General features: G+C 46.5%; 1 protein-coding gene and 1 long non-coding RNA gene across 2 annotated transcripts; one reads left to right on the top strand and one right to left on the bottom strand.

The window, feature by feature from the left end:
* Positions 1–11491: 11491 nt before the first annotated feature.
* On the bottom strand, positions 11492–11965 carry LOC106302498 (uncharacterized mitochondrial protein AtMg00860-like). Its single transcript, XM_013738997.1, has one exon. The coding sequence runs from the start codon at positions 11963–11965 to the stop codon at positions 11492–11494; it is 474 nt and encodes a 157-aa protein (XP_013594451.1).
* Positions 11966–18512: 6547 nt separating this feature from the next.
* LOC106305625 lies at positions 18513–19272 on the top strand. The gene is made up of 2 exons (XR_001263027.1): positions 18513–18594; positions 18989–19272. It is a non-coding gene; the product is annotated as an uncharacterized LOC106305625 (long non-coding RNA).
* Positions 19273–20648: the final 1376 nt, after the last annotated feature.

The following is a 20648-nucleotide window of genomic DNA, read 5'->3' as shown; positions in this document are numbered from 1 at the left end:
CCGTTCGAGACACATAACCTTCCCAACTTCCCGAATACTTTCGACGAAGTTTTCTAGACGGAACATTGGTATCGTATCCACGGACCCGAAGACTGAGTTACGGAAATTTCAGACGAAGATGCATGGTTATGGGATGGGACCGGGTTCGGAATGGTCCACGGAGAATTGGCCGCGCTCGCCGGGCAAGCTGATCCGTGCCACGGCCGAGCTCGCCAGCGAGCCGATCGGCAACACGGTCGTGCTCGCCGGGCGAGCTGGCTCGTGTCACGGCCTAGCTCGCCGGCGAGTCCGACCGGCAACACGGTCGTGCTCGCCAGGCAGGCGAGCTGGCTCGTGTCGCGGCCGAGCTCACCGGCGAGTCGACCGGCGACACGGTCGTGCTCCCCGGGAGAGCTGGCTCGTGTCGCGGCCGAGCTCGCCGGCGAGTCGACCGGCAACACGGTCGTGCTCGCCGGGCGAGCTGGCTCGTGTCATGGTCGAGCTCGCCGGGCGATCCGTTTCGGCTATTCGCTTTCTCGGCTTTTGAAGTTTTGAACGAGATTCGTTTTTTCTGAGGACTTTCGGACATCGATTCCGTCGTGACCTATTTTTACCCCAACAAACACCAGTGTGTTGGGAAGAAGTTGGTGAGCGAAGAATGCTTGGTCCAGAAATCGTTGATGAGGCTGCTGAGAAAGTAAGGGTAATTCAAGGAAATATGAAGAAGGTTCAAGACCGTCAAAAAAATTATGCCGATCGCGGTAGAAGAGAAGTCATATTTGCAGTGATTGATCTAGTCTTCTTAAAGGTAGCTGCGCAGAAAGGAAATGATCGTTTCAGAAAAGTTGAAAAGTTAGCAACCCGATACATTGGTCCATATCGAATTGTTGCTAGAGTTGGAGAAGTATCCTACAGACTTGAACTTCCACTCGATATTCCTATTCACCCGGTATTTCATGTATCGATGTTGCGTAAGTATATACCCGATCCCAATATGGTTGAGACGCAACAACCACAGAACTTGCAACCTAACCTCACCTATCCAGAAGGTCCTTTGCGGATAGGGGAGCGTCGCATCAAGAAATTGAAGAACCGAGAGATTTCTTAAGTTCAAGTATTTTGGGAAAAACGACAGAAAGTTGTTATAACATGGGAGGATGAAGATAAGTTCAGAGTTGATTATCCAGAACTCTTCTTAGAAACCCCAATCATCCAGTAAAGTGTCCACAGTTATGTTTTGAGAATTCGGGGACAAATTCTTTTGAGGGGGGAAGAGTGTAATGACCCTCACGAACCAATGAATATTTGGTCGAGAAAAATCTTGCTCGACCAGTTTGGAGTTGGTTCGAGGGGAATTAAAAATAAATATCGAACCGATAAATTACTATCTCGTGGTAAAAAGACATTCCCTTGATATATCTGATTGAATGTTAATTATTATGGTCTGATTTTAATCAAGTTGGACGAGTTTAACTGGAAGCCGAACGAGAACCGAAGAACGAGAAAAAATTAGTCGAGACCATTTCCTTTCATCCTCTTGCTCAGTTCCTAGGTGTATAAAGGATCAGAAGGTGAGAATCGAGAGTAAACCCTAGGCATTGTTCTATTTTTGTGAAGAACCGAATTTGATTTCTGTTTTTAAATCAGTTCAGTGGGAAGTTTAGTTACGGGAGAGGATCATCTGAGTTCTTCTGTCAGTCAGCTGTTGTGGTAAGCTTAATATTTTTGCCTAAGTCAAGTCTTGATCATAACCAGATATTAATCAGTGAAGCTGTTATCATGGATCAGTGTTTAAGTATCATCGGTTCAGTTTTATGAGTTTCAGATTAAATCAGTTGCTGGAAAAATTAGCTTATATGTTATGAACTGATTCGATTAATTTTTATTGGGGATATATGTTAAGATAATTACGGAACTGATATGATCATTGTCTGAACTTCACTTGAACCGAACTGATTAGCCTTGTCCTAAACCGAGCTGATAAGATTTTATTTAAAATTCTTCTTCAAAACTGAACTGAGTACCTAAAGCTAGTACTTGTGTTCTGTTTTGTTCAGATACTTGTGAGTCTTGCTGTCTCACTCCACATCCTTGTACAAGTGTACTCCATTGGTAAGCTGTAGTGAAGTGGTTTGGATGTGGTGATCAGAAAACCTTTGTAACCGTCATGAACCGTGTCCATTCTCAGGATCATTTCAGCTCGTTTGAGATCAGTTTCAAGCCTTCTTAAATTTGGTTTCAAAACTTGTATCAAGGTGAGTCTAGATAGTTGGATGAATAAATAATGTATGAGTGTAGCATGGTTTATCTGCAGTAAATAGGCATGAATCATTATGTGTTGTCAAATTATTCTTGAAAATTGTTGAAGTGTTAAACTCATGTGAACTCTTTGCAAATGTTCTTAAAGGTTTATGGAGGTTTATTTTGAGACTTAGTGTTTGAACGGGAAACGGTATTGAGTAGTGAAATGATCAACTTCAGATGTGGGTTTAAGCAAAGACGTCATATTGATGGTCAGAAAAGCGTTTAGTCGGTTACTAGGAAAGAAAATGTGCGACAGAGGGGAAATAGGAGCTCAGAGAGCTTGCCGGAAAAGTACAATACTGTGAGAGAAAGAAGGTAAAACCCTAATCTAGCCGCCGAGCGTGTGTGAGTGATTTCGGATCCTCTTTATGTCGCACCCCTTTCTCTTTATATAGTCGACCTGGTGCTCTTTCGTGACCTAGCTCGCGTCATCTTCGTGGGCATTTAACTCGTTGGGCCAAGAGGTCCACGCTGCTTCGAAGAGACGTTGAGCCGGATGCGCCTAGTCGATGTGCGATCGACCAAAAGCACTCCCGGGTTGCGCCGAGGAGTCGGCGCTCCGAGCCGTTAAGCCGAGCTGTCGCTACGTCTTATACGGGCCGGGCCGTGTTTTCTTCGGTGAGAGACGTTTTGTCGAGCTCGATGAATTTAGAGGTCAATGTTTTGGTAGGATAGACGGCCCATCGCGAAGACGTGGTGCACAGTCGATATATCGCGAGACATCGTTTCGTTTCTCAAATTTAGATGACTCGATCGAATTTCGGTTGAACCGGTTTTTCTTTTGGTTAACCCTGATTCTGACTTCGACCGTCGGTTCGATCTGGGTTGGACCCGGTTCTCGCGGGAAGTCGAAGCGACACGTTGGTTTCGTGGGCAATTAGGCGTTCTTTCGAGGCCCAAGCAGGCCCACGTAGACCTAATGATGACGCCTCGGGGGGGGGGGGGGATGCTCCGCTTCTCTTCCTATAAATACTTGCCCACTTCTTGTTTCCTTCATTCTTCTCCGCGTATTCAGGTACTTTCTCTTTCTTCCTCTTTGCTTCTCTCTCTAGATTGTTGTTGTAGAATAGATAGCGTCAAGTCGTCTGGTGGGAGGTTGTCCCATAAGCAGAAGGGGAAGGCGGTCGCAACCGCATCCAATCCCGCGAGAGATACGGACGGGACCCCGCTCAACGAGTTTGAACTAGGCCATCGCGAGGCGATGATGGACACTAGGAGTTTGGAGTTGTCTCAGAGAATTATGGTCTCCGAGTCGGTGCGCCTACATGGAGAAGAAGCAAGAGAAGCTCCGACTGAAGCGCAGGTCTGTGCGAGAGACGGTCGGGGGGGGGGGCGAGAGACGGGGTTTCCCTCATTAACTTTGTGCCGACGTGTTATTATCCCGGGGGGATCTTCGAGGAACTCCCAGCTCTGGCGCCCGAGTTTCTGCATTCTCCAGAGATAAGTGACCAATCCTGGGAGAACGTCGCCAAACGCAATCGACTCCCAACAGTGTGAAGATCCTTCTGAGGGAACGTCGAGGAATCGAGGTGACTTTCCTAATCCCTTCGGAGAGCCATAGGCCTTGGTCACCGCCGGTCAGGTTCCAGTGCGTCTATGAATCTTATTTTCATGACGACATTAAGCTCTGGTTCCCAATTCCTCGATTAGTTACGTCGTATGTGAGGCGTCGAGACCCGGCAATAAGCCAGTTTCTGAATGGCTCGTGGCGTATCGCAGTTGGCTTGATGGTCATGGCTGCCGAGATTGATGTCACTCTGAGTATTCGTGCCTTCGAGGAGTTGATGTCCGTCAACCCGTTAGATGAAGGCCTTTTGTCGATTAAGATGCTTTTGGTTGATCGCACGTCGACTAGGCGCATCCGGCTCAACGGCTCTTCGAAGCAACGTGGACCTCTCGGCCCAACGAGTTAGAAGCCCACGAAGACGACGCGAGCTAGGCCACGAAAAAGCACCATGTCGACTATATAAAGAAAAAGGGGTGCGACGTAAAGAGGATCCGAAATCACTCACACACACTCGGCGGCTAGATTAGGGATTTGAGGTGACCTCTCTTTTGGGGTGAGGATCATTGAGGTGTCTCGATTCGTCTACTGTTCCTTGACTCGAGGTGACATGATTAGGTCGTCGATTGTGCGTCACTGAGCCTTAAGTCGTTAAGGTCCTTCGCTCGTTTGTGCCGCTGTCGGTGCGTCGACTAGGCGTGGATCAAAGGTGGATAACTTAAGACCATGATAGTTTTGAATGGTGACGGTTCCAGGTCTGATTTCAAAGTAACTCCTAAGCATTTGGTCGGCCAAACCTTACTTAGTGAATTATGAAAAAAGCAGGGGTCATCATTTCGGACATATCAGCTAAAGCCGTGATACGACCAAGTCCCTGCGAGCATGTGTCTGATCAGGACATGTTCGATGGTGGGGTACGAGTGCCGGTACGTTCGATCGACAGGCCGGGGCGAGCTCGTATGGGCATCGCATTAGCGGTGCGACTTCTCGAAGGAGAAGTTTGTTTGTTTTTGTTACAGCTCGACCCGTTAAGGCTACCTACGTACCTCTTGTGGAGGATCACCATTCGTAGTTCTTGTTTTTCGAGTAAAAGTGGCCGAGGAAACGCATTTACTTGGGGTTTTTTTTAACGAGTGAACGTGACTGAGAGTCATTCGCTCGCTTTGGTGTTTAAACAAGCAAACGTGACGTGAGACTCATTTACTCAGAGTGATAGGGTTTGTTTACGAGTGGAAGCGTCGAAGGTGCTTCGAGTTCCAAGCTCGAGGCACCGCTTCGCCGGTTGAGGTTTCGAGACGGTAGACGCCGGGCTTAATTACTTCAGTAATCTTGTATGGTCCTTCCCAATTCCTTAGTATTTTCAAACGCCTTTCGGAGAACGAGGTTACCCGGTGCGAGAGGTCGAGACTTGACTTTCTTGTTGTAGTAACTCTCGATCTGATGTTGGTAGTTTTGAATGCGAAGCAACAGTTGGTCGTGTTTCTCTTCGATGTCGTCTAGTGCATCGAGGAGCATGTCGCGGTTAAGTTTGACGTTCAGTGGCATCTTGGAGCGGCGTAGGTTGGTTACATTTACTTCGGCGGGTGCCATCGCTTCGACTCCATAGGCCATCGAGAAAAGGGTAGCTTTTGTCGCTCCGCGCGGAGTTGTCCTATGGGACCACAGGACACTGTCCAGTTCATCGGCCCCACAACCCTTCTTCAAGTCGAGTCGTTTCTTCAGGCCGTCGATGATAGTTTTGTTAGTAGACTCGGCTTGACCGTTACTCTACGGGTTTCTCGGTGTTGACATGTTGAGACAGATTCTCCATCTGTCGCAGAACACTCTGAAGTTGTGCGAGATAAACTGGGATCCGTTCTCGGTGATTACCTCGTAGGGGAGTCCGTGCCTGCAGATGATTTTTTCCATACGTAATTCTGTACTTCCTTGTCGGTGATGTTAGCGCATGCTTCTGCTTCCACCCATTTAGTGCAGTAGTCTATCAAGACCAAGATGAATCTCTTCTATCGAGAGTTCGACATTGGGCCTATTATGTCCATTCCCCATCGCATGAACGGGTATGGTGCAGTCAGGGTGCGGAGCAACTCTGTTGGGCTATGGATGGTGGAAGCGTGTCGTTGGCACTTATCGCATTTCTGGACGTAAGACTCGCAGTTCGCATTCATGGTTGACCAGTAAAAACCGAGATTCTTGACTTTCAATGCGAGAGCTCGCCCACCCGTGTGATTGCCTGCTGCGCCTTCGTGCGTTTCGCCATGATGAGTCTTGTTTCGTCGCCGGAAATGCATTTAAGGAGTACCTTTGTTGCGGTTCACTGATGGAGTTCTCCGTCCATGACGACGTAATGTGTGCTGCGTCGCTTGAGCCATCGTGCCTCCCACTTCTCGGCAGGCAATTTGTCATCAGCTAAGTAATCGATGAACTCCTTGCGCCAATCATGGGATTGGGTCTCTGTTGTGTAACGCTCTACTTCGTCGATATTCATTGTGTCGGTGACGGAAGCTGTGATGGCCATCTGTTTGGCCGTTGGGTCGATACTTGGTTTCTCGATCTTGTGTAGTTTACTCCTAAGGGCAGCGAGGGCATCCGCGCATATGTTTTCTCAGCGGGGAACCTTCGTGAGTTCGAAGAACTCAAAGTCTCGCGTGAGGTCTTGGACAAGCTTGAGGTACGCGTCCATCCTATCATTCCTAGCATCGTAATCGCCGAGTTAATTGCTTACCACGAGTTGGGAATCGCAATAGGCGCTGACTTGTTTGGCTTTGACCAATTTAGCGAGGCGGAGTCCCGCAATGAGAGACTCGTATTCGGCTTCGTTGTTTGATGCTGCAAAGCCAAAGCTGAACGACTGCCTAATTAGTTTGCCTGTGGGCGACTGTAGTTGCACGCCTTCCCCCAAACCTTTGTTCGTAGATGAACCATCTACGTGCAGTATCCAATTTTTGCTTGTTAGGACTAGATCTTGTTCGAGTTCCGGGGTTAACTCGATCAGGAAGTCAGCGAGGACTTGCAACTTGGCTGCTTTACGATTATTATACACGATGTCGTGCTCACTGAGTTCCATTGCCCACTTGGTCAGTCTTCCTGATTGGTTGGTGTTTTGCATCACCGTTCGGAGGGGCTGGTTGGAGAGTATCTGGATCGTGTGTGATTGGAAGTATGGTCTGAGTTTTCTCGCCGAGGTGACGACGGCGAGGGTCATCTTCCCCAGGGTTGGGTATCGCCCACAGGCTCGGTCATGCACTTGCTGATGTAGAAAATGGGCTTTTGTGTCTTCTCAGATAAGGACACTACTGACCGCTGAAGATGAGACGGCGATATAGAGGGAGAGGGTATCGCCCGCCTCGGGTTTTGATAGTACCGGAGACGTTGTGATCGACCAAAAGCACTCTCGGGTTGAGCCGGATGTGCCTAGTCGACGTGCGATGGACCAAAATCACTCTCGGGTTGCGCCGAGGAGTCGGCGCTCCGAGCCGTGAAGCCGAGCTGTCGCTACGTCTTATACGGGTCGGGCCGTCTATTCTTCAGTGAGCGACATTCTGTCGAGCTTGATGAATTTGGAGGTCAATGGTTTGGAAGGATAGACGGCCCATCGCGAAGACGTGGTGCACAGTCGATATATCGCGAGACATCGTTTCGTTTCTCGAATTTAGATATCTCGATCAAATTTCGGTTGAACCGGTTTTTCTTTCGGTTAACCCTGATTTTGACTTTGACCTTCCTTTCGATCTGGGTCTGACCCGGTTATCGCGGGAAGTCGAAGCGACGCGTTGGTTTCATGGGCAATTAGGTGTTCTTTCGAGGCCCAAGCAGGCCCACGTAGACCTAATGATGACGCCTCGGGGGGGGGGATGCTCCGCTTCTCTTCCTATAAATACTTGCCCACTTCTCGTTTCATTCATTCTTCTCTGCGTATTCAGGTACTTTCTCTCTCTTCCTCTCTGCTTCTTTCTCTAGATTGTTGTTCTAGAATAGATAGCGTCATGTCGTCTGGTGGAAGGTTGTCCCGTAAACAGAAGGGGAAGGCGGTCGCAACCGCATCCTGTCCAGCGAGAGATATGGACGGGACTCCGCTCGATGAGTTTGAACTGGTCCATCGCGAGGTGGTGATGGACACTAGGACTTTGGAGTTGTCTAAGAGAATTCTGGTCTCCAAGTCGGCGCGCCTATATCGAGAAGAAGCAAGAGAAGCTCCGACTGAAGCAAAGGTCTATGCGAGAGACAGTCAGGGTGGCGCGAGAGACGGGGTTCCCCCCCGTTAACTTTGTGCCGACGTGTTATTTTCCCGGGGGGATCTTCGAGGAACTCCCAGCTCTGGCGCCCAAGTTCCTGGGTTCTCCAGAGATAAGTGGCCAATCCTGGGAGAAGGTCGCTTGACGCGATCGACTCCCAACAGTGTGAAGAGGCTTCTAAGGGAACGTCGAGGAATCGGGGTGACTTTCCTAATCCCTTCGGAGAGCCAGAGTCCTTGATCACCGCCGGTCGGGTTCCAGTGCGTCTATGAATCTTATTTTCATGACGACACAAAGCTCTGGTTCCCAATTCCTCGATTAGTTACGTCGTATGTGAGGCATCGAGACCCGACAATAAGCCAGTTTCTGAATGGCTCGTGGCGTATCGTAGTTTCCTTGATGGTCATGGCTGCCGAGATTGCTGTCACTCTGAGTGTTCGTGCCTTCGAGGAGTTGACGTCCGTCAACCCGTTAGATGAAGGCCTTTTGTCGATTAAGATGCTTTTGGTCGATCGCACGTCGACTAGGCGCATCTAGCTCAACGGCTCTTCGAAGAAGCGTGGACCTCTCGGCCCAACGAGTTAGAAGCCCACGACGACGACGCGAGCTATGTCACGAAAGAGCACCAGGTTGGCTATATAAAGAGAAAGGGCTGCGACGTAAAGAGGATTTGAAATCACTCACACATACTCGACAGCTAGATTAGGGATTTGACGTGACCTCGCTTTTGGGGTGAGGATCATTGAGGTGTCTCGATGCGTCTACTGTTCCTTGACTCGAGGTGACATGACTAGGTCGTCGATTTAATCGATTTGCGACCGTGCATCACTGAGCCTTAAGTCGTTAACTTCCTTCGCTCATTTGTGCCGTTGTCGGTGCGTCGACTTGGCGTGGATCAAAGGTGGATAACTTAAGATCATGATAGTTTTGAAATGGTGACGGTTCCAGGTCTGATTTCAAAGTAACTCCTAAGCATTCGGTTGGCCAAACCTTACTTAGTGAATTATGAAAAGAGCAGGAGTCATCAATTCGGACATATCAGCTAACGCCGTGATACGACCAAGTCCCTGCGAGCATGTGTCTGATCAGGACATTCTCGATGGTGGGGTGCGAGTGCCGGTACATTCGATTGAGAGGCCGGGGCAAGCACGTGTGGGCATCGCATGAGCGGTGTGACTTCTCGAGGGAGAAGTTTGTTTGTTTTTGTTACAGCTGGACCCGTTAAGGCTGCCTACCTACCTCTTGTGGAGGATCAAGCCATTCGTAGTTCTTGTTTTTCGAGTAAAAGTGGCAGAGGAAACGTATTTACTCAGGGTTTTTTTTTTAACGAGTGAACGTGACTGGGAGGCATTCGCTCGCTTTGGTGTTTAAACAAGCAAACGTGACGTGAGAGTCATTTACTTGGAGTGATAAGGTTTGTTTAGGAGTGGAAGCGTCGAAGGTGCTTCGAGTTCCAGGCTCGGGGCACCGCTTCGCCGGTTGAGGTTTCGAGACGGTAGACGTAGGGCTTAATTACTTCAGTAATCTTGTATGGTCCCTCCCAATTAGCCCCGAGTTTACCGGCATTCCATTCCTTAGTATTTTCAAACACCTTTCGAAGAACGATGTTACCCAGTGCGAGAGGTCGAAGCCAGACTTTCTTGTTGTAGTAACTCTCGATCTGATGTTGGTAGTTTTGAATGCGAAGCAACGCTTGGTCGCGCTTCTCTTCGATGTCGTCTAGTGCATCGAGGAGCATGTCGCAGTTAAGTTTGACGTTCAGTGGCATCTTGGAGCGGCGTAAGCTGGTTACGTTTACTTCGGCGGGTGCCATCGCTTCAACTCCATAGGCCATCGACAAAGGGGTAGCTTTTGTCGCTCTGCGCGGAGTTGTCCTGTGGGACCACAGGACGCCGTCCAGTTCATCGGCCCAGCAACCCTTCTTCAAGTCGAGTCGTTTCTTCAGGCCGTCGATGATAGTTTTGTTAGTAGACTCGGCTTGACTGTTACTCTGTGGGTTTCTCAGTGTTGACATGTTGAGACGGATTCTCCATCTGTCGCAGAACTCTCTGAAGTTGTGCGAGATAAACTGGGATCCGTTGTCGGTGATTACCTCGTAGGGGAGTCCGTGCCTGCAGATGATGTTTTTCCAGACGAGCTTATGTACTTCCTTGTCGGTGATGTTAGCGTATACTTCTGCTTCCACCCATTTAGTGAAGTAGTCTGTCAAGACCAAAATGAATCTCTTCTGTCCAGAGTTCGGCATTGGGCCTATTACGCCATTCACCATCGCATGAACGGGTATGGTGCAGTCAGGGTGCGGAGCAACTCTGTTGGGCTGTGGAAGGTGGAAGCGTGTCGTTGGCACTTATCGCATTTCTGGACGTAAGACTCGCAATCCGCATTCATGGTTGGCCAGTAAAAACCGAGATTCTTGATTTTCAATGCGAGAGCTCGCCCACCCGAGTTATTGCCTGCTGCGTTTCGGCCATGACGAGTCTTGTTTCGTCGCCGGAAATGCATTTGAGGAGTACCTTTGTTGCGTTCCACCGATGGAGTTCTTCGTCCTTGACGACGTAATGTGCGCTGCATAGCTTGAGCCGTCGTGCCTCCCACTTCTCGACAGGAAATTTGTCATCAGCTAAGTAATCGATGAACTCCTTGCGCCAATCAAGGGATTAGGTCTCTGTTGTGCAAGGGTCTGCTTCATCGATATTCATTGCGTCGGTGACGGAAGCTGTGATGGCCATCTGTTTGGCCGTTGGGTCGATACTTGGTTTCTTGATTTTATGTATTAGGATCGTTCGCTTCACTTGGTCGTGTAGTTTACTCCCAAGGGCATCGAAGTCTCGCGTGAGCTCTTGGACAAGCTTGAGGTACGCGTCCATCCTATCGTTCCTGGCATCGTAATCGCCGAGATATTGGCTTACCATGAGTTGGGAATCGCAATAGGCGCTGACTCGTTTGGCTTTGACCGCTTTAGCGAGGCGGAGTCCCGCAATGAGAGACTCGTATTCGGCTTCGTTGTTTGATGCGGCGAAGCCAAAGATGAACGACTGCCTAATTAGTTCGCATGTGGACAACTATAGTTGCAAGTCTGCCCCCGAACCTTTGTTCGTAGATGAACCATCTACGTGCAGTATCCAATTTTTGCGTGGTAGGACTAGATCATGTTCGAATTCCGGGGTTAACTCGATCAGGAAGTCAGCGAGGACTTGCAACTTGGCTGGTGTACGATTATTATACACGATGTCGTTCTCACTGAGTTCCATTGCCCACTTGGTCAGTCTTCCCGATTGGTTGGTGTTTTGCATTACCGTTCGGAGGGGCTGGTTGGAGAGTATCTCGATCGTGTGTGATTGGAAGTATGGTCTTAGTATTCTCGCCGAGGTGATGACTGCGAGGGCCGTCTTCTCCAGGGTTGGGTATCGCGTCTCAGGCTGGTCATGAACTTGCTGATGTAGAAAATGGGCTTTTGCTCGCCTCGGTCTTCTCAGATGAGGACGCTACTGACCGCTGAAGATGTGACGGCGATATAGAGGGATAGGGTATCGCCAGCCTCGGGTTTTGATAGTACCGGAGACGTTGTGAGATAGTGCTTTAGCTGATTGAACGCTACTTCGCATTTCTCGTCCCAGACGAACCTCTTATTTTCTCGCAGGAGTTCGTAGAAGGGAAGGCATTTGTCAGTAGATAGTGAGATGAACCTGTTGAGGGCTGCGATCCTCCCGGATAGGTGCTGTACTTCACGACTGTTCTTCGGGCTTTGAAGGTCAAGGATCGCTGTGATCTGTTTGGGGTTCGCTTCGATGCCTCGCTGGGTGACAATGTAGGCAAGGAATTCGCCCGAGGTGACGCTGAAGGTGCACTTCGCTGGGTTGAGCTTCATCCCATAGTCATTCAGCGTCTTGAAGCATTCTTGCAGGTGGGAGAGATGGTTCTCGGCGTGAACTGATTTGACTAGCATGTCGTCGATTTAGACTTCCATAGTGTCGCCGAGTTTATCGGCGAACATCCGGTTAACCAGACGCTGGTAGGTTGCCCCCGCGTTCTTTAGACCGAAAGGCATGACTTTGTAGCAGTACGTCCCCCAATCCGTTATGACGGCCGTCTTCTCGCGGTTGTCTGGATGCATCCGGATTTAGTTGTACCCCGAGAAGGCATCCATAAAGGTTAAGAGTTCGTTACCGGCCGTTGATTCTACCAAACAATCGATGTGAGGGAGCTGGTACCTGCCCTTGGGACATGCTTTGTTTAGATCGGTAAAGTCAACGCAAATGTGCCATTTTCCGTTCTTCTTCTTCACCACGACAGGATTGGCCAGCCACTCCGGATATCTTACCTCGGTGATGAAGCATGCATTGAGCAGCCTGTCGACCTCCTCGTTCACAGCTTTAGACCGTTCGGGTCTGAGCTTCCAAGTTTTTTGTCGGATAGGCTTGAACGTCGGGTCGACGTTCATTTCATGAGAGGTCACCGCGGGGTCTATCCCTTTCATATCAGAGGGTGTCCATGCAAAAGTCGAAGCGTTTGTTTTGAGGAAAGAGATAATTTGTGATTGCATCTCGTCGGAGAGAAATGCTCAGAGACGCACGGCTTTTGATGGGTCAGCCTCATCGAGGGGGACTTCGCGGATATCTTCCTTCTGGGAGTAGATCTTATGAATTGGCCGCGACTGAATTGATGAGGGAAGTTGACTGTTGTAACTTGACTGTGGCGATAAGTAGCTCCCTCGCGGCTCACTGGTCTCCACGGATCGTCTGAGTTGTGCCGTCTTTTCCGGAGAATTTGATGCACTGATGGTAAGTCGAGGGAACGGCTTTCATGGAGTGCAGCCAAGGGGTGCCGAGGATGGCATTGTAGGGCGCTTTTGCGCGAATGACGGAGAATTTGACGGTTCGGGTTACGTCCCCTGCGTAGACTGGGAGATGTATTATCCCGATCATTTTTTCCGAGGCTCCATTGAATCCGGTAAGGGTGCGTGAGGAGGGCCTCATGTCCCGTAAGTCGATTCCCATCTTGTTGAGCGTATCTAGAAAGATTAGGTCGACAGAGCTGCCAGTGTCGACGAGAACCTTTGTGGCCTGGCACTCGCCAATCCCTATATCAATGAGGAGTGGATCGTTGTGCGGCATGTGTACGTCGCAAGTATCGGCGGCCGAGAAAATGATCTGATGATCATTCTCAACTTGTGAAGGCCATTTCTGTGAGGTGGTGGCTTGTCGTCGGGAGTCTTTTACGGCTCGGACCGAGTCTCCACAGGGAGGTGAGCCACCCATTATAACGTTGAGATGTGGGGCACGCGTGGCCCTCATGGACTCTAGTTGTGTCCGTAGGTCGTCAGTACTGTTTTCGACTTGCGGAACCATTTTAGGGCGTCGTTTTGTTGCCTCGAGACGACGTCGTAAGTCGGATCTTTAGGATCGACTAAGCTTGATCCGTAGGTCGTCAGATTTTGAGTTGATCTTATCGCGGAGGTCGATGACTCGAGACTGGAGGCCTGGGTCCGGAGCGATTATGGTTTGGCTAACCTTTCTCGCTTTGGACTTGTTGATAATTGTCCTAAGTTTCACTTTGCTGGCCAGTACGTCTGCGACCATTGCGGTCTTTCGCTTTAGCAGGGTACGCAGATCTTCAGAATTCATTGCTATAATGAGAGGTCGCTCCGTTACTCGTTGCAATTTATCACGCAGGTCGGAAACCGTAGGTGGGATCTCGTCATCTGAGCTTTCTTCTCTTTGTTTTTGCTCCAGCTTTTATTGTTCTTTGGCTTCTGCGGGGGAGGCTCTATCTCGATTTTGCCACTTTTGACCGACTCAAGGAAGCGTCCAAAAAGGATTTTGCACTCCTTCGTGTCGTGTGATTTAACTTTGTGATACGAGCACCACTTATTGGGTTCAGCAGGGTTCGAACTTGTCGGTTCGTAGGAGCTTGATGGTTTCTGGGCGGAGTCTCAGTCCTAGTGATTCCATCCTTTCTCTCGTACGACAACTGCGGAGCCTGGGGGGCTCTTCTTCGTCGACGACATTCCTTTTACTAGTTGGGTTTCCCGCTGGAAGAGTGCTGGCGAGGTTCCTGACGGGTGTCGTTCGTTCGGGCAGACGTTTGTTTTCCCGCTGCTTCCTTCGCCACCTTCGCCCTGGTGTCCTCTTCCATGCGGATAAAGTTATGGGACCGGGCTATCGTGTCTGACACGGATCTCGTCGGGTGCCGATAGAGGTCGGCTCTGAACTGTGATTCTATGTGGAGGGTGTTCATCAGCGATTCCACAGCTATGTAGTCGGGGACGTCGACCTTAGAGACGATGGCTTTGAACTTCTCCATGAACTCCCGGAGGCTTTGCCCATTAGCATGAGTGAGGTTCCAAAGGTCTATGGCGGTAGCTTCCTGGTGAGTGAACATGATGTAGTTCTTGAGAAAGGCCGTCGAGAGGTCGTGGAAGCAGTCGACGGAGTTTTCTTGGAGACCAGTGAACTAGTTGAGGGCCGGTCCTTCGAGTGTTTCAACTAATAGCTGGCAAAAGCCGGCGTCTTTCTCTTCGTCGGAGAAATTTGCACGTCGCATCGCGATGTTGAAGGATGTGACGTGGGCGGAGGGGTCGAAAACACCATCGAAGGTTGGAAGACGGAGTTTCTCCATCTTTCGGAGTCGAACCCCCGTTATATTTTGGGTGAACGGCGTCCGGAGGAATTCTGCGAGGACGCGCTCGATTTGTGGCGCAGACGTCGTCACTTTATTGATCTTAGAGGCGATGTCGAGGACTGATTGCTTTATGGCGGCGAGTTTGTTTATGGTCTGGGCGTCAGGACTACCAGGGGTTTGAGCCGTATCGCCATTGTTGATATCTTGATCTTCAGCATGCGCTGGGGCCGCGCCGGTCGCTTGGTCTATGTTAAACAGATGTCATCGGCACTGCACCGCCGAGGTTTCAACGTACGCAGCGAGAGGGGTGAGAATTTTTCCGAGAGCCACAATTTGATCGGTCGCCGCCTTCTGGGCTGCGTCTTGCTGAGCGAGACGCGCCATGATAGTTTCTATGGACGCGTGTGGTAGTGGCGCTGGAATAGGCGTAGGCATCATGTCGAGAGCTTTGCGCACTTCTCCGGAAGAAGAACCGTCGTTGCTCGCCGCCATCTTATCGACGTTACTTTGCTAATAGTCCCACGGTGGGCGCCAACTGTTTGAACAGGAAACGATATTTAGTCGTGAAATGATCAACTTCAGATGTGGGTTTAAGCATGTGATGATTTAACAAAAGGACTTATCTCTGCCGTGAAGGGATGGTTGTACGTGACGAGCTGTGAAGCTGGTTCGTGAGGTAAGACTACGAGAATCACATTCCCATCCTCTCCCTTTTGTTCGTGTAAGAACAATAGAGATGTGCTCTCTTCTACTATATATTGTCTTCACGAAGGTGTGTCGAGTTCTCATCCATTCCGATGAAACCAAAATCCATCTTGAAGAGAATCACAAGCTGAGTTCTCGTGACTGCCGAGACCGAATGTCGAGAACGAGAAGAATTGTGATCTCTGCAGTGATCCATTGCGGGAGCTACTGATGAAGGAGATGACGCCATATCTCTTCAATATAATCATGAGGAGCTTGTGCCGGTGGTGGCCAGCCTGTCAGGAGAGCTCTCTTGACGTAGAAGCAAGAGCTTGATGACAGTCTGATGACACTTCCTCGTTGATCTCGAACCGCTCGTGGCAAGACAAAGCCGAGATGAAGAGGAGCCTTTGGGATAGATGCTCATGAGCTCGAACTTCCAACAAGGGCTTGCGAGAGAAGCGACTATGACGAGTTGCGAGCAAGTTCATGAGCATCATGAGGTTGAGCTTCCATCGGTTCTCTCGTGAGTCTGAAGAAGCTCGATGTTGAAGCCACCACCAGCACAAGAATAGCACCAGAACTGTGATGTTACAGGTCGGTGATAACATTTCCACTGGTGATATTGTCATGGTCTGGCCCTGAACATAGAAACATGAGAGACTTCATGTTCTTCATCTTGGAGCAATGGCTGTCGGAGTCAGGAAGAGGTCCAGAGAAACGGTTACTGGCGAGACCAAGAACGCAGCGACCTTGAACGCAAAGACCAGAGCTGTGATGTTCTTGATTGGTGATAACATCTCCGGTGGTGCTATCTGGTGGTCGCAAACATCTGCTCAGACTTGACAAACTCGCCGGAGAAACAGAGATCGCGGTGGTGCCATCGGGTGGAAAGAGGAGAAGCGACGCAATTAGAAGCTCTCTGAATCAATTCCTCGAACAAGACGTGTGCTTGATTCCAGATCGAGAACTCTCACAGCGTCTCTCTTCATCTCCTTCAACACGTTTAGAGAAACTCCTTAGGAATCTCAGAGCTGTTGATCTGTTTATCAATGGTGTCCAAGCGGTTTTGTTGGTTCTTCTCGATGTTCTGTATCATACAGAGAAGTTGCGTCTTCGACGTCATCGATCTCTGTCATCGTCCTCTTCCTATAGCCACAAGATTGATGAAATTCCAAGACTCTAGCTTGACTTCAACAAACCCAGTCCATCTTAGGCATCAGGGAAAATCATGTTTCATGGACTGGAAAGAAGCTCGAGCAGCCCTGAGAGCTTCACCGGCGGACGCAGACTGAAGCAGCACCACATAATCTTCATGAGCAAAGGGATGAGACTACAAGCTGATGAGAATCTTCGGCTCTTTGGTGGGTTCGTCAAAAGCAAAGCTTTTTCGTTGGTTGAAGAAAGCTTCAAACTTTGACCTGTTACGGTCAATATCCCTTGCTCCGTTGAACCAAAGTCGTGTCTTGGTGAAGAAACAAGACGACATTGTTGCTTCATTCTTTTTTTTGTTTTTTTTAAACTAGATCTTGATTCTTCCAAGTTTGATATGCTATGAAGATTGTTCTCCTTGGCCCCCTCCTTCTAGCGCCAACTGTTTGAACCATAAATGGAGTGTTCGTTGGATTCATACAATGAAGAATTTAAGAATTAGATTTCTTAGATTCTTGAGGCTTAAGAGAAATCAACATCGAAATCAAATGGAAAATGAACATCAAAAAGAGTTTATTGATCAATGATTGTATTACAAGTATGATTACAAGTGTAAAGTAAGTCTAAAAATCCATAAACTCTTTACAAGAAGTGTTCTAGATCTAAGTGGAAAAAAGAGAATCTCCCTTGATAAAGAGAGGTATCTCTTTATTTATACAAGGAAGAAGCTAGGGCTTCATAGTAAAATGGACATAATTTATTGTCTAATGGGCCTTGAAAGAGTATGTAAATCCACCCCCAACACTTAGTACTTGTTCCCAAGTACTAATTATATATGCATTCATAAACTTAAGAATTCATGGAAGTAATAATCATATGAAGTCTTAGTCAATACACACTACTTAAATATCTCCATAATACGAAGAGCCGTCGTCGCTTGTTCGTACGTGGTTCACGTAACGTTTCAAGATGTACGAAGGCACGGAGGGCTGTGTACTGGGTGACAATCCAGTTTTGGGTGTTCATAAAGTGATTATCCGAAGGAGATGAATTTTAATTATTTTTATTTATTTTAGTTACCCGCTAAGCTCTTAGCCTTTTGTGGTTTCGGGTTTAGCATATACCTATATATATAAATATAATTATGAACTAAGGACGGGTGATATTTATGTGATGTTTAGGACGAGATTTGTAATGATGGAATATGTACTAGTACTTGAGTGATCATACTTATGCATTATTGTGATTGCTTGTGTTGATGATTTAATGTGTTATGATTATAGATTCACTGAGTATGTTGTTACTCACGACTCATTCGTGTGTGCAGGTAACCATTAGGCGGGAGACTTACTCTTTTGGACTAGAAGGAACGGCGTAATCAGCGGTAGTTTTTGTTGTCCTTGCAACGAACCTTTTGTTGTATATTTACTGTAAAACGTTGTTTGAGGATAGGTCGTAGGTTAAAACTATAATGGTTTGTAACATGTTTAAAAATAGGCCGGCCAGTCTCTTCATGGCTTCCACCGAAAAATTCATGGCTTCCACCGAAAAACCTCCAATCGTCTTTGTCCACGGCCAGCCGAGTTAAATCTCTTGGGTAATTTCTCTTCTTAGTTTTTCTCAGGGTTCGATTTGGGGTTTTTAGGTTTGGGTTTCGATTTGTCTTGACTTTCTGTTTCTGGGTCTAGAATTTATGTCTTGAGTGTCAGTCTCTGTTACACACAATCGATCATATCATCTCTGCTGATATTCTCACCTAGGAGGTTTTGACTATCCAACTTATCTTTTTCTCTGGTTTATCTTGTATCTGTGTAATGGTTCTTTGTATCTGGTCTTCACTATCTCGTTTTCAGCTTGTCTCTGGTCTTGAATATTTTTTTTAATCTTATCTCTGTGTTTTAGTAGCTATTTTATATTGATAATAGTCTCTGTGTGACGTTTTTGTTCTCTGTGTAATGGTTCTTTGTATTATGGTTTAGGGTGTTATGAGGCGGGAGGAGGAGGAGATAGCTCGAAGCATGTCTTCCATTATAAGGATTTTCGTTGTGAAAAGGCTGAGAGGTTCCTGTTGTGTGGAGTTTATCCCTTTTGAAACTTTCTCCAAGCATCTCTTCCATTGTAAGGATTTTCATCATCTTTCAAGAGATTAATAGTGATCAAATTGTTTGGGCTGATTTTCTTTGACATGTCTCAGTGAAAAAATCATTCTATTGTTTAATAATAATCTTGGTAAATGTGTGATGATATATGCAGGGGATAGCCAGACTTGATTCATGTTTCTGTTTACTTATGACCAAAATGTTGATGGTAGTTTACATTGTATGAGAATTCCACATAAGCCTATCAAGGATTCGGCTGCTCATGATTCTTCATTCTTCAGATGATTATACATTTCATTAATAGCTACACATTTGTTGTGAGTTAGAGGAAGCAGTAACTTGATGTATCAGATTGTTCTATATCATGCGATCATTTATGGGTGTATGTTTACATGGCCTTGTTTTTGTGGCAGACTGGGAAGCCCTTGCAGGTCGTGAACCCAGTCAATTACCCTCCGATGAAGACTATTGGACTAAACAAAGGAAGGAGTCAGGTTCTAAGAGCTGTTCTTGAAATCAGGGAAAAGAAAAGAGTCGCCAAGGAGCAGGTGTATCTGGATAACATCCAAGGCAATGATCCTTAAAAAAGATCATTTTTAAGTTTTGAACTTTGGTTTTTCTTGTTCTCTTTTCATTTGTTTTTGTTTTTGTTTTGTCTATATCATGCTTAATGATCTAGTATGTTTGAGGGCTTGTATCACAATTTTTTATTAGTTTTATTCATTTTTATATATTATTTTTCTGACTAATCAAAATATATTGGAAGCTAAATAATTTCTCAAAAAATAATAAATTGTATTATCTACAAATAATGTTAGGAGACTTTTGCATTAATTATGCATAGCATTTCAAAATTGACAGCGCTAGCATAATTAAAATTGGATCGACTAAATATAGTGTTTGCATTTTCACAAACAGTATCCAGAACTAAGAGGTATGTCAACTATACCAGAATCGAAAGAAATGTTATCCTGCTCTGTTATTAATATTCACATTTCTGGTAGTGTCTTACTGTCATTTTCCTCCCATAAAGCAGTTTCTAGCCAATCATCAATACTATTAAATTAGGAACATGTTCAGTTGATATTAATTCAGTCCAATTTAAAATAATACGGCATCTAAATATAACTGGTTATATAACGTTAAATTACACGGCATCTAAATAACAAACCAGTTCCATAACCACTAATGTCCTTTTTTTAAGGACTACGAAGATAACAACTCCTATTTTTCACCTAACCAAATCAATCTTACTAATCTCAATTTCGAATTTTGTCGGGCGATGATCAAAACTTGGGCCTTAGGCCTTGATATGTCACGATTTTTTTAGATAAATACAATTGGTTTTAACTTTTAAACAACTCACGTGGCCCTTTTCATTTATACTGGATCAAAATTTACAAAATTCATATTTAATTTCATGACAAATTATTATGTGTATTTATAACATTATGATGATAATATATGAAATCAAATAATGAAAACTTAATGAAAAACATCTAATTTTATTTATTTAATTACTATGGGAATATTAAAAACATTTCTAGCTATACTTTGTTACTTTTTTTAAAAAAATTATTAATAACTGTTTACAAATATATTACAAAATAAATGTGTGAAATAACTATAGCACATGTATAGTTATCCAACATTATAAATTCAATCAAATTATCAAAACCTCTTCTTAATAAAAATTTATTACAAAAAGAAAACACAAATATCATAACAAAGAAAAATAAAAATGTGAAAATTAAATATCTAAAACTAAAGTAAAACAAAAAATATACTCATCCTTTCAAGGAAGGGTCATAATCTAGTAAATAATTAAAAGAGGAAGCAAGCACACATGCAGCTTGTGATTGTCATGTGCTGTTACTGAAGAAGCTAGGCAAGCAGGCAGGTGCAAGTCATGGGACAGAATAAGTGAACAAACAAGCTGGTGGAGGACATAACTCAGTTCAAAAATTAAATTGTAAGTTGGTCGATCGTTTTAAATAATTTTTCAACCAAATATTCCTTGTCTTTTGGTCTCGTCTTGCCCTTGGAAAATCACGTCCAGTTTAATAAAAATTC

Source organism: Brassica oleracea, chromosome C7 (assembly GCF_000695525.1).
Source record: "Brassica oleracea var. oleracea cultivar TO1000 chromosome C7, BOL, whole genome shotgun sequence".
NCBI classification, from domain to species: Eukaryota; Viridiplantae; Streptophyta; class Magnoliopsida; order Brassicales; family Brassicaceae; genus Brassica; species Brassica oleracea.
This window is presented reverse-complemented; position numbering and strand designations above follow the sequence as displayed.

Bases quoted from the DNA above. Each gene is read 5' to 3' on its own strand.
- LOC106302498 (XM_013738997.1), bottom strand. From the start codon at position 11,965: ATGCTAGTCAAATCAGTTCACGCCGAGAACCATCTCTCCCACCTGCAA.